The sequence below is a fragment of the Penicillium angulare genome, assembly GCF_028827245.1.
Source record: "Penicillium angulare strain IBT 27051 chromosome Unknown utg000002l_segment0_segment0, whole genome shotgun sequence".
NCBI classification, from domain to species: Eukaryota; Fungi; Ascomycota; class Eurotiomycetes; order Eurotiales; family Aspergillaceae; genus Penicillium; species Penicillium angulare.
Window position 1 is genome coordinate 1,683,901 of NW_026623161.1, and position 12,896 is coordinate 1,696,796.

Consider the following 12,896-nt stretch of genomic DNA (forward strand, 5'->3'; position numbering starts at 1 on the left):
TGATCTCAAGCTTCAGACTCAGGAAGAGAGCTTTAAATATTGAACTACTTAAATTAGAGGCCTCTAGATCCAAGAAACTTCTACAACTTAGCGACATACCCGATACTACTACAACATCCGACACTCCGACAGAAGGCAGTGGATATAGTCCGAACGAGTCGGGTCCACAGATACCTATGACAGACGGTGAGCCAAAAATGGCACCAGAACAACCAACCATGAAGGTTTATCAGCCATATGATATTGAGGAGCCTGATGATGATCTCGATTTCACTGTCCGCGGGTTAGATTTATGCCTACCAGATTCGTTCGAAAGGTGGCAGCGCGATTTTGCGGACCACATGGATGATAGTACGTCTGCACTTTCTCCTGTCGCCAAGCAAGTCAGTAGTCCCCGGAGAGGTCAGAAGCGCAAGTCATCAAGTGTACCTGCTGGGTCTGGCCATTATTCCGCATCTCCATCATCTTACAGGCCTAACGCAGGGTCCAGCCTTGCCGATGAAGCATTACCAGTCCCTGGTCTGAATCCAAAGCGACGCCGAAGACGCAGCAGACTCGCTGCCGATTCTGCAAAGGTGGTTCCCGTGGTTTCACTCGACGACTTCCGAGATCCCGAGATGAATGAGGACTCAAGTTCCGACGTATGGTCGACGGATGAGAGTGCTGATACTATGCATGACTCTTCCGTGACGGACGACATGGATCTCGATTGAACACTTGAAATATCTTACAATGATATAAACAATCCTACGTTCGGTGTTCATTAATTAATTTACCATAAAATGAACACGACGCGCCATATACGTGATGTGAGCAATCGTGACGTCACGTATATCTCATGCAGTTCTAGACGCACGAGTCTGTTCTCCGCCTTTGAACAATATTAATAAATTATTGCTCGGAATTTTAGAGCTATCTACCACAATTCATCATTGCCAGCCTCAAATCTATACTTCTGAGAAGGTCTTTCATCATGGCAACACGAGCATCGGCACGTCAGGCCGCCCACAAGGCCAAGGAAGCAATTTCTGGCTTTACACAAGGTAGCGCTGGACCTGATACGGATCGACATGGCCAGGATGGATCTAGCATCAAGCGTAAAGCTGCAGCTGAAAACCAACAAAAGCCAAATAAACAGAGAGATATAGAGCAGCTGGACAAAAAGCCTGTCGACTCTGCGGGTTCATCGCGGACCCCAGTCACTGAAACAAAGCCCAATGTTGAACAGAGGGCAGCATCCGGAGGTATCCTGGGCACCAATGCCCCTGTCGATCAGTCTCCCAAACTTGCTCAAGGCATGGAAGCCGGTGTCCACAGATCGGACGAAAGAGCAAGTTCCATCTCGTCAAACATTGTGGAAAAGGGAATCATCTACTTCTTTTTCCGACCACGCGTCAATATAGATGATCCCCAAAGCATCGGTGACGTTGCTCGAAGCTTCTTCGTGCTTCGGCCTACTCCTCTCGGCGCTGAATTCAACGGCAGCCAAGGCCCGATGGACAAAGATGCCCGATGTCGCTTGTTGATGCTCCCAAAGAAGAAGTTTCCCACTTCGCCCAAGGAACGGGATATGGCATTTGTGGAGAAAGCAGGGCAATCGGTTACCGATCTCCAAGAAAAGTTTATAGCAAGCAGTACTTACCAGACGGCAACTCGTGGGGAACGTACTACCGAAGATGCTAGACCTTATGCAGAAGGTGTCTACGCGATCGTATCAGCTCAACGATCATCTCATCTTGCCTATGAATTGACTATCCCAGCCGAATTGGGTGAAATTCAACAGAACTTTGGTCTTCACCAACGTGGTGACTGGATCTTGCAATCGAAAAACCCAAAGTTTCCCGGTCCCCCTCTCGGACAGTTGCCGCAGGAGCCGCAGTATCCTGAACAGTAAGTTTTGTTTGTCTCATATTGAAGATCTTCATGTTGATCGTTTTATGCAGTGTGTTGGAAAAATTCGGAGACCTCCGATGGGTTCCACTGCAGCCAGAGTTCATCGAATATCCAAACGCCCAAATCTTAATGATCGGACAAGGAACGGATACTTTGGGAAAAGCGGCCACAGCCGAAGGAGATAAAAAGCCTGGGGAAGCGGAGCCTGGCCAGGAGATTGACAGGCTTGCTGATGAGAATGAAGAGCGAATCCATTCTCTGCAGGGTGAGTACCGCAATGCAAATTTCATCAAATTCATCATGTACAAGATTTCTCTAATACTCATATATGCAGGCAATGAAACTGTATTCCTCGATCTTGGATTAGATGCAAAAAGGTACCGCTCCCTTCCGACTACCTGGAGTAGCAGCTAGTCGATCCTGTGGAGTCGGGTTTCAGATGTTCTTCCTTCTTGTCGAATATTATGTATTTCAAAACTTTTATTATTAAATTAACTCAACACAGCTGTATCAAAAACCTTGGCAATTAACAGAACTTGAAATAAAAGTCACCCCTCCCCCACGTAGTAATGAGAGGCTATACATTCCCAGGATGGTAAGGATTATCGTCATCCGACCCCTGGATTGACGATCTGGCGTAGATTGATAACCGACGCCCGAGTCTTGGCGCAGTGTATGCACCACCAACAAATGACGATCTTCTTTTCCAGGTTTATTGCATGATCACTTGTGTTCGCGCTCTAGTTTCGTTCTGTACTATGTCGTGCGGCAGTCCTGCAGGCAAGATCGAGGAATGGATATAAAGGGTCTCAAGACCCATCCAGAGACACAACGATTGTTCACGACCGCAGGTTATTCTAAACCAAGTCTTATTTTCACAATGAGATTGATATTTGCAACTACACTACTGGCAACCGCCGCAGCCGCCAACAATGTTGTCAACGAGACTACATGTGGCGGTACGACCTATCAATATACCGGCCTAGAAGGATTTGGCTTCATCCCTTCAAATCTGACAGATAAATACGGTGATACAATTGGAGGTACTGGCAGCTCTATCGCTATTGATCAGGCTTCCTGGCAAAAGACCCCTCAAGGCGCATACTCTGGTATTCTCTTCTCAGCCCCAGATCGCGGTTGGTATGTCACAACTCCACAAAAATCATGGATTCATGAATCAACACCATCGAAGCAATAAAGCTCACAACTCCAGGAATACAAATGGCACAATCAACTATCAGAATCGTATTCAGAAGTTCCAAATTTCTCTCAAATTGGCTTCCAATGCCTCAGCCGAGAACCCATCTAAGCCAAATCTACGCCTCAAATACCTTGACACCATTCTCCTAAAAGGACCAGACGGCGAACCAGTCACCAGTCTCGACGCCGACGTCACGGGTAACCTCTCTTATCCAGGATTCCCCCCTCTCCCCGTTGCAACCTATACAGGCGATGGATTCGGAGGTTCCGGTCCAGGAGGGAGACGACTCTCCCTCGATTCAGAGGGATTAGCACTTGCATCCGACGGCGGCTTCTGGATCTCAGATGAATACGGACCCTACATCTATAAGTTCAGCTCAAAGGGTCTAATGGAACACGCTATCCAACCACCTGAAGCATTCCTACCACGTCGTAACGGTTCTCTAAGCTTTAACTCGAACACCCCGCCTATTTATGATCCTTCCGCTGTGCCTAATCCCATCAACACAGAGACTGGACGCGACAATAACCAGGGTTTTGAGGGTGTGACAATTTCCGCAGACGGAAAGACACTGTATACACTTATCCAGTCTGCGCTTGATCAGGAGGGTGGACCGAATATTCAACATACGCGCAATGCTCGTCTACTCGCTTATGACATCTCGGGTAGAACACCAGAATATGTCCATGAGTGGGTTGTTCAACTTCCGAAGTATCGTGATTACACAGAGACCGATCCAAGTAAGGAGTGGAAGATTGCAGCGCAGTCTGAGATTCACCAGCTTCCTACGGGTGACTTTCTAGTTTTAGCTCGTGACGCTGGCTTTGGTCGGGGACAGAGCGAGACTAGATCTATTTATCGACATGCGGATGTCTTTTCTGTGTTGAATACGAAGTCTGTTTCGGATATCAAGGGGCAGAAAGATTATGATACGCCTTCTGGTGCTATTGCTTCGTCTGATGGTTTTTTGAAATCGGAGATCACGCCGGCTGAGTATTGTTCTTTCGTGGACTATAATGTTAACTCTGAGCTTGCGAAATTTGGTCTTCATAACGGTGGCCTTCCGGATAGAAGTCTGTTGAATGAGAAGTGGGAAAGTCTTTCTCTTGTTCCTGTCAATCCGGGAAATGACGACAATGAATATTTCTTATTCAGTATGAGTGATAATGACTTTATGACTCAGGATGGTAAGTTTGCTGAGCATTGCCATGATTCCTCGTGAACAAATGACTGATTACTTTTAGGGCACATGAATGGTGGGAAGCTTCACTATAAGGATACATCTGGGTATAGCCTCGACAGCCAGGTTCTGGTTTTCAAGGTCCAGTTTTAAGGAACTGTCTCGGTCAACTTGCTCGAGTGTATGCCCTAGGTATACGTACCCTATACTTCTTTAACATAATTGGCAAGCAATATGTACATTTCTTTGAGTGAGAACAATGCGTATTTCATGTAAAAACCTTGAAGCATTCAGATCCTGAATTCTGACAATAATATCGCCGACGACACTGTCCTGAACATCCCTGGTTTTGATTCGATTGGGAGGAACTCGCCTCTTCTTCGACACAGTACTTCAATTTGAAGAAAGAACAACACAAGCGCTAAACACTCGATGATAAACAACCATAAGCCCATTTGTGTGATAATTTTATTAAAAATCCATTATTGAAACAGAGCGGGCCATGAATCTCGCATATCAAAGGATAGTGGTTGATAGAAAGCGCATGGAAAGAAAACCTCGAAGAACCCCCTAATCTACAAGTTTGATAGCGCGTAAAATATCGTCAAGCGACCAACCCGGCCCGCCGGGCACAATCTCCGTCCACACTTCTTCTGGAATAGCATCGCTGGGGTCTAAAAGGCTCCAATTCGGACTAGGTTCCGGCTTGATCCATTTGAAATCTTCCACTTGGCTCCATTTGTCTTCGTTATCAAAACGGTCATTGTGCAGGCACTAAAGGAGATGTTAGTTTATCACAGTTTGACGGAAAGAGGGAAATGAAACTAAAACGAGCATACATGGGCTTTGGGGATTCGGCCGAAGCGGACATTTGAGCAATCTTCGATAATGGGATTGCTGGAGCAACTCAGGTACACGTCGACATCTTTGCAATTATGCATACGGAACTGGCGGCATGAGATGACTAGGATGCTCTTCTCAAGTCCGGTGATATGTGCGGGGCCCTGAACTTGGCTGCAAACTAGAAGACTTTGTTTTATGCTCTTGACAGTCAGACTGGCGTATGGCTTTCCATTAGCAGTTGGGATTGACATATCCACAATGCAGTGTCGAAGAGAAGTGATTGATGCCGGGACGGAGGATGTGGAACCCGAAGCCGGAAGCATGATGTGTAGGCCACTGTGGTTATCCACTGAGACTGAAGAGATGCCACGAGCTGCAAAGGTCTTCGCATCTGGGGAACCTTTCCCGTCATTGATATCTGGGAAAGCCGGTGGTGCAGAGGTTGGTGCGATCTCAGGTCTTTCCAGCAGTTGTTTATCAGGCTCGTTTAATGGGGTAGAAGGGTAGTTCGGTGTGTCATTTGCTGAGGATCCGACGGAGGATGCTCCTGGGGAACGATAGCCGGGGATACTTCGACGACCTTGGGAGGCTAATGTCGCTGCGTCGTTTATAGAGATGGCGGAAGCATTCTTTTTGGTTTTGAAGCTGAATTTAGAACGGGGCTCGAAGGCTGCGCGCGTTTCGTTCAGTTTCTCTTGTAAAGCTTTGATGGCCTAAAAGATGTTAATGGAAAGCTTCTTGGTTTTTTGAAGTGGTTGTTCTTACATCGGCGTAGACTCGTTGGTCGTAAGTTGGAATGTAACTCGCAGCATCTTTAACTTCGTTGGAGAGTCGTACGATGCCAGCGAGGCAATGGTCCGTTGCGTCTGCTCGTTCCCCTCCGACAAGAGAAGTGTCAGAGAGACGGTCCATTGATTGCTGGAGAGCTGGTCATTGAGATTAAATCTTAGATGATGCCGGCGACTTCGAAGTGAGGATCGTGAGTATAGATTGAGACATACCAGTGATCTCATACTGGAAGTACCGGAAGAAGCGTTCTTTCAGCGGGATATCAGCTTTCGCAATTGTTTGGTTGTCAGCTGAAAGCCGACGGACTTGCTGTATGCCAGACTCGTCCATGACGGATGAAACCTAAGTTACAGTGAGGTTGAAAGCGTTGGGGAAACTTGACGATGAGAATATGAGGATATCACGCGGATGTTATAGTGTAGGAATGACGTCGGTTCGATATTGAGCGAATCATGCCACCCCGCACTTCAATGTTTCCGATGTATCTCGTTTTGAAAGAGATCAGAGAAAAATTGAAGTTAAGCTTCTGATCAAAGCACAAGCGGGGTTAATAGGGATCTTAGTCCACGGGTCTCGGCAAGGAACTCCTCAAGCTAAGTAAGAGCTGTCAGATGCACAATCTCCACGCACCCCGCTGATGTGCCAAAAAAGCTGACGAACCACAACTCACCCGGCCAGAATTTGCGATTCACCAATTCCGAATGAACAGACTATTCAAAGAGACCTTTATCAATTATGCAGACAGATAACTCGGCCTTGAAATGTGGGGAGTAAATCGCAGCTGCAAGACAATTTCAACACTTGCGGTGACGTCGATCATCAGCGTCGGATCTAGGGATGATCCGCGCTTAATGTCCTCAGGCCACCAGGCATTAACTTTATCCCCACACTGTACACAGCGCTACCATGATGGATATCACTTGTGCAATTTTGAGGTGCTGTTTCGTGGATATTGGTATTCTAATTGCTCAAGAAATTTCTGTTCAGGGTGCAAAGTACGGAATCGCCTGAACCTTTGATCTAAATTCATTATGAACGCCAGACAGTGTTCCAAGGTTACACCCCTGGCGATATACATTGATGACAGGATGTCAAGATCATGATTATCAATCAGACCCTTAATATGCAAAGCTGCAGATTTTTTAATATAACTAGTACCTGCTAAATTCATGATCCAGATCTCACTGCCAAATTTGGAATCAATCTTACTTACGCAATTTGTACAAGTAGTATACCAGCAATTTAAGTATAGTATTCGGATCATATACATCAGGTCAGCGGTGTTCGACACCTTACGAGTGCGACAAATTCCAAATCTTAGAAGATCTAGCCCAGAATTGTTGCGTCCTACATCATGCCATAGATATAGGTATTAGCACTAAGTGTGTGTATCTCCACCTCGGTACATACTAGTGTTGCTAATGTTTGTGATATGGGTGGCACCCGCGGGAGTAAACTGATAGTTGTGCGCCACCAGGGTTGTGATTTACTTCAATTTACCTACAATATAGACCAGACCTTTAAGAAAATCCTTCCTTTGCAGGTAGTGTGTCTTGTGCGGAAAGTCAATGTTCAGTTCGTACTGCGTATTTGAACTACGAACATTGTACAAGAAACACCCAATCGTCTTCGTGCGACACATCACCATCTCACTTGTTTCTTTGATAGCCAAAAGAAATACTAGTATATTATATAACGATCGGAATACCATTCCTGAGTAGAAATGGATATCGTGCAATATTATAAATTTTTATCAATCATTAGATACACAATGTTCTTGAAGTTTACTATCTTGAGCTTAGCAGCGTTCGCGATCGGGGGGCTTTTAGCAGACAGTACTACCTACCAACTCGTTGAGAAGCTAGAAGAGGTACCATCTGGATGGCTAAAAGGAGAGAAACCGCTATCATCGGCTCTAATAAAGTTTCGACTTGCGGTAAACTCAGCAGATCTAGCGGCCTTTGAACAGAGCGTTATTGATCTGTCCACACCGGGAAACCCTAGGTATGGCCAGTTCATGAATCTTGAACAGGTGAGACAGTTGGTAAGTCCGTCTGCAGACGTATCAAATCAAATCCTTTCCTAGTTGAATTCCGAGAACGTCTCCTCGGACTCAATTGAACTGAGTGGCAACTGGATTACTTTCCAAGCAGCCGTGTCTCAAGCCGAACGAATGTTCAAGACAGAGTTCTTCTATTATAATAGTGATACTACCGATACCAGGATCTTGCGAAATCTGGAGTATTCTGTACCTAGTCAGATTCATTCTTATATCCAATTAATTGAGCCGAGTACACGGTTCGGGGACTTTCGTCCTTTGCGCAGCGAACAAAGCCAGCCTGTCCCTGCTACCGAAGCTGATTTTTCAGCTCCATGCGGAACAGTAATCACACCAGACTGTTTAAGAGATCTTTACGGTTTATATAACACAACAGCGTATCCTGATTCTCGGAATCGATTAGGAATAGCTGGGTTCCTGGAAGAATATGGTCGACATAACGACCTGTATCATTTCCAGAAAGTATATGCGCCCAACCAGACGGATGCAAGTTTCGACGCGGTCTCTATCAATGGCGGCCAGAATGACGGAAATTCTGCTCATGAAAGCGTGGAAGCTAGCATGGATCTCCAATATTCAATTTCACTGGCCTACCACACATACACGACCTTTTACACAACTGCCGGTCGGGGTCCCTTAGTGCCCGATGGCGACCGACCAACAGCGAATGAGTCTTCGAACGAACCATATCTCGAGCAGCTTCACTATCTGACAAATCTACCCGACAGGGATCTCCCTGCTGTTATAACAATGTCATATGGTGAATCCGAGCAAAGTGTCCCGCGAGCATATGCAACGGCAACATGTAATCTCTTCGCTCAGCTCGGAGCTCGAGGGGTGTCCATAATTTTTAGTAGTGGGGATGCTGGACCTGGAGGATCATGCCAAAGTAAAGATGGGTCATATCGGGCGAAGTTTCTCCCTGGATTTCCCGCCTCTTGTCCCTTCATTACATCTGTCGGCGGAACGTATCAGATTTCACCTGAGCAGGCAATAAGTTTTTCTGGAGGCGGGTTCTCTGAATATTCTCACGGCCTTCGTATCAGGATCGACTGATCCAGAATTACATCAGTACCCATGGGCCACAGCAATGGAGAGGAATGTTTAATGCTGGTGGTAGGGGAATTCCAGATGTTGCGGCACAGGCAAATCGATTCGTGGTCCGCGATCATGGAGTATATTTAACTGTGGGAGGAACAAGGTTTGTTCGATCGCTGTTCGGTTTAACAAGTAATTATGCTGATGTTTAATTAGTGCCTCTGCACCTGTTATTGCGGGTATTGTGTCTCAGCTAAACGCAGTTCGGTTGGCACATGGGAAACCTCGAATGGGTTTTCTCAACCCGTGGTTGTATACGTTGGGGCGGACTGGATTCATGGATATAGTGGATGGGGGATCGCGAGGGTGTGCTCGATCTCCAATTCAGAATGCTGGGTGGAATGCAACTGTTGGCTGGGATCCAGTGACAGGGTTGGGAACGCCATTGTTCCGGAGTCTAGCACAGTTGACATTACTATGAAGTTTCTTCTGGAGTTGATATTAGGTAGTTTGCCACTAGCACCCTTGGTCGATGTGAAAATCTAAAACAGACAAAACAATTCAAATATCTCTCGAGTTGTATATGATGAGCGCAAAGGCAAAGTAGAACCAACTGGTCAAAATATGGCCATAGTCACGTGTGGATACGCGCTGACCGCCCACGGCAGCTCCGTCATGTCATCAAGTGCTGGGCGAATCTCGCATCACCCACAGCTTTCATACGCCTCGCCTGTCCTTGCATTTCAGTCTCCAGATTGCCTGAATTTATCCCTCTAACCCATTACGCCGCTCTCGCATAATCCATCACCCATATAATGGCCGACCTCAAGACCCTCCTGCCAGAGCTCCAGAACGCTCTCGAGCGCCGACAGCTCGACGCAGCCAATGACCTTCTCAGCAAAGCCAAGCGTGCTCTTCTCATCCAAAATGCTTTGATACCCACACCTACTACACCCCCTCAGCTCGTCGTCCTTGCCAGACAGGTCCTTGAGCTTGGAGCCCTCGCTTCTATCCGACAAACCGACGCCCAGACCTTCACAAGATACTATCAACAATTGCAGCCTTTCTACGATCTTGAGCGACACGTTGGTGGGCCAAACCAGCCAAAAGCAAAGGTGGATGTTAGCACAAGCCAGCGCAGTAAGATCACAGGATTGTACTTGTTACTTCTCCTGAGCAGTGGCGATAGCGCCAACTTCCATACCGTGCTCGAGGGATTGGTGGAGGAGGCCAGCTTGAAGGATGCTCGTGTTGAGGATGATGCATACATCAAATACCCAGTTGATCTGGAGCGAAACTTGATGGAGGGTAGCTATGATAAGGTGTGGCGGGAAACGAAGTCGGAGCGTGTGCCGGATGAGGACTTTGGATTATTCTCCAACGTGAGTGATCCCTTTGTTCTTTTGTTTTATACCTTTTGTCCGCTTGACATCGCATTATGTCTATTTGAACTCGATTGCTAATTTATCTCTTTGTAGGTTCTTATCGGTACCATTCGCAGCGAGATTGGCGACTGCTCGGAGAAAGCCTATCCCTCCCTTCCTATCTCGAACGCCAAGAACCTCCTCTTCCTAGAGTCAGAGGGTGCTGTTATTGAATTTGCCGAGCAGCGCGGCTGGATCCTACGTGATGGACGGATATACTTCCCCGTTGAGCCCGAGTCAGCTATCAGGTCCGAGAAGGATATCTTGTTGGCCAGTGGCACCGTGATCGAGAATACACTAGGCTACGCCCGGGAGCTGGAGACAATCGTTTAAAATAAAGACATTAAACGTGGCATTTCGGCAATGGATATGAATGGTTACTCTTTTATTTGTTTTTGGTCTGGTTCTGGTCCTCGGCTGCACATGTACTTGTATACCTGCTGCTTGCATTGTGAAATGATCTAGCGCTTTTATGATAATATGTCCAGCGGTCCGGTACGTGGTAAAATCATGTAGTAAAATCTGTACAACCAGAAAGCCATGAGGCTGAAGTCAGCTTGGAAACCTGCTTATCGGCCTGCTATGACTTGGCTCGCCACACGCAAAGTCGACGATCATAGAAACTACTCGACACACAAAGCAGCTCGGAAGATGCTTGAAGCGAATCCGAGTGATCCGATCTCGCGCCCTTCCAAACATCACTCGCATAGTTCATACTCTCATGTTCTGTGAATTCGGCCAGAATCTCAATATCCCATACTGGATCCTGATCCTGTTGTCTTTGGGAAACGCGTACAATTCTTGTTCCGGCATGCATACAGCTTGCCAACACTAGGAATTGTCGCTCCAAAACTCGATCTTTATCATTGGGATTGCGACTTTCTGTTGACGAAAGTAGTTGTAGTCGCCAGACACCACCACCTAAACCCTGTTCGGCCAACACATCGCCTCGTCTCGTAGCATGATAGACCCGTAAACCCTCGTCATAACTTCCTGTCAACAGTATCGGTGCATCATCTAGCATATCGACTGGGAGGGGGAGGATGGCTGTAACACCAGCAGTGTGATGACGAGATCTATCATCATGCTCGAGAAGCAGTGATTTCAGTGGCTCGTCCACTTCATCTGGCTGTTCGCTGTGGTTTTCGAAGCGGCGCGTATGGAGTGATCCGAAGTCATTTCCAGTAAACATGTAAGGTATAATATGGTCGGAGGTTGCCCCTTCATCAATAGAACGCTGTTTGATCACAGTCAGAGCAACGAACCACACCTCGATCATTTGGCAGGCTTCAAAGGAGCCCCATTCTGTAACGCTGTCCGCGTCTGAGATATCCCCTTCTGTCCCAAAGACTGCTGTTCGGCTATCTGAGAAAGTAACAGCAAATCCATCACAGTCAGGTTTAGGAAACCAACTCCGAGGGGCCCATGCGAAAAAAAGAGCCGGGATGGAGGTATCCTCGTGGACCTGCTTCGTCCAGATATGACTTATGGTTGGTTGTACTGAATCACCAGAGACACTAAACAGGGCTGCATGCCCAGTACTGCTAACAATTGCAAACTTGTTCCTCTCCCTTGGATGAAAGTGGAGATCAAAGACTGCATAGGGAAGAGCTAGTCTATGTACTAAGGATCTAAAGAATGGGGATCGTCAATTATTTGATTTCGTGCACGGAGCTCGGGGGTAAACCCGATAATCCGAAATGTGTCCGTGTCTGTGGTCTGGCTCTACTTACAGTGCATTGGTGCTCGGGTCTAACTTCCAAAGCTGCAAACTGCCTGTTTTGGTTTGCTGGATGTCTCCACTCTCATTCTTTGTTTCGGAGAGGAGGTAAGTGCCCACTAGGAAATGGTCACGGATCTCTGGACAAAATTCGAGACAGCTGGGGGGCTGGTCTAGAAACACCGTTGTCTCGGATTTTGGCCGCTGGAGAATGCTAGCCATTGTGATCTTATTGCTACCTCACCAGACCACAGGGCTCAAGTGATTATTATCCTATCCAATCTCGTGCTTGATGACACGAGGGACAGGAGGTTGAATTGGAAATTGTATGTAATTGGACCAGGTCAACCCGGGGAATTGTCTTTGGGGGTATTATTCGCAAGGGTATATAAGTATGTTGATATCACCATTGAAGCTTGCTCCGATGTCCCGGAGCTTAATGGTTGGAGGTGTTCATGTCCGTTTGTTCTGCTGTATTGTCGATCTGATGGGCAAGAAAATTTATATGGAGCAAGTTCAACATAAAGTGGGGCGGTGAATGGCCCACTTTGTTCTTGTCGAATCAAGGGACAGAAAGCATCAAAACAGCAACATCTTGAATGTATACCAGGTATGTAACTCTTTCACCCTATGTGAGCGGTTATTGAACCAAGTGAGATATTAATGTGGATAATAGAAGAAAAGAAGAATCAATTGAGACATTTATCGTCAATTTGATGTCACCTGCTATTCTTCGAGAACTCAAGCAT

The 12,896-nt window shown here is 46.7% G+C and overlaps 7 protein-coding genes across 7 annotated transcripts; 5 read left to right on the forward strand and 2 right to left on the reverse strand.

Annotated features, from left to right (window-relative positions):
• Nucleotides 1-197: 197 nt before the first annotated feature.
• N7478_002090 (uncharacterized protein) lies at nt 198-713 on the forward strand (the record flags this gene model as incomplete). Its single annotated transcript, XM_056918304.1, has 1 exon — nt 198-713. The coding sequence occupies one exon, from the start codon at nt 198-200 to the stop codon at nt 711-713; it is 516 nt and encodes a 171-aa protein (XP_056783915.1).
• A 260-nt stretch (nt 714-973) lies between these two features.
• N7478_002091 (uncharacterized protein) lies at nt 974-2,307 on the forward strand (the record flags this gene model as incomplete). Its single annotated transcript, XM_056918305.1, has 2 exons — nt 974-1,890; nt 1,944-2,307. 2 exons carry the CDS (start codon nt 974-976, stop codon nt 2,305-2,307), a joined length of 1,281 nt encoding a protein of 426 aa, XP_056783916.1.
• A 466-nt stretch (nt 2,308-2,773) lies between these two features.
• On the forward strand, nt 2,774-4,427 carry N7478_002092 (esterase-like/phytase family protein; the record flags this gene model as incomplete). Its single annotated transcript, XM_056918306.1, has 3 exons — nt 2,774-3,033; nt 3,107-4,281; nt 4,339-4,427. 3 exons carry the CDS (start codon nt 2,774-2,776, stop codon nt 4,425-4,427), a joined length of 1,524 nt encoding a protein of 507 aa, XP_056783917.1.
• A 417-nt stretch (nt 4,428-4,844) lies between these two features.
• N7478_002093 (putative tubulin-specific chaperone c) lies at nt 4,845-6,236 on the reverse strand (the record flags this gene model as incomplete). The annotated part of the gene is made up of 4 exons (XM_056918307.1): nt 4,845-5,048; nt 5,114-5,830; nt 5,883-6,043; nt 6,119-6,236. 4 exons carry the CDS (start codon nt 6,234-6,236, stop codon nt 4,845-4,847), a joined length of 1,200 nt encoding a protein of 399 aa, XP_056783918.1.
• A 1,441-nt stretch (nt 6,237-7,677) lies between these two features.
• Nucleotides 7,678-9,484, forward strand: N7478_002094 (S53 family peptidase; the record flags this gene model as incomplete). Its single annotated transcript, XM_056918308.1, has 4 exons — nt 7,678-7,938; nt 7,993-8,978; nt 9,038-9,166; nt 9,220-9,484. 4 exons carry the CDS (start codon nt 7,678-7,680, stop codon nt 9,482-9,484), a joined length of 1,641 nt encoding a protein of 546 aa, XP_056783919.1.
• Nucleotides 9,485-9,818: 334 nt separating this feature from the next.
• Nucleotides 9,819-10,760, forward strand: rpnL (proteasome regulatory particle lid subunit rpnL; the record flags this gene model as incomplete). Its single annotated transcript, XM_056918309.1, has 2 exons — nt 9,819-10,385; nt 10,482-10,760. The coding sequence occupies 2 exons, from the start codon at nt 9,819-9,821 to the stop codon at nt 10,758-10,760; spliced, it is 846 nt and encodes a 281-aa protein (XP_056783920.1).
• A 247-nt stretch (nt 10,761-11,007) lies between these two features.
• N7478_002096 (uncharacterized protein) lies at nt 11,008-12,369 on the reverse strand (the record flags this gene model as incomplete). The annotated part of the gene is made up of 2 exons (XM_056918310.1): nt 11,008-12,058; nt 12,161-12,369. The coding sequence occupies 2 exons, from the start codon at nt 12,367-12,369 to the stop codon at nt 11,008-11,010; spliced, it is 1,260 nt and encodes a 419-aa protein (XP_056783921.1).
• Nucleotides 12,370-12,896: the final 527 nt, after the last annotated feature.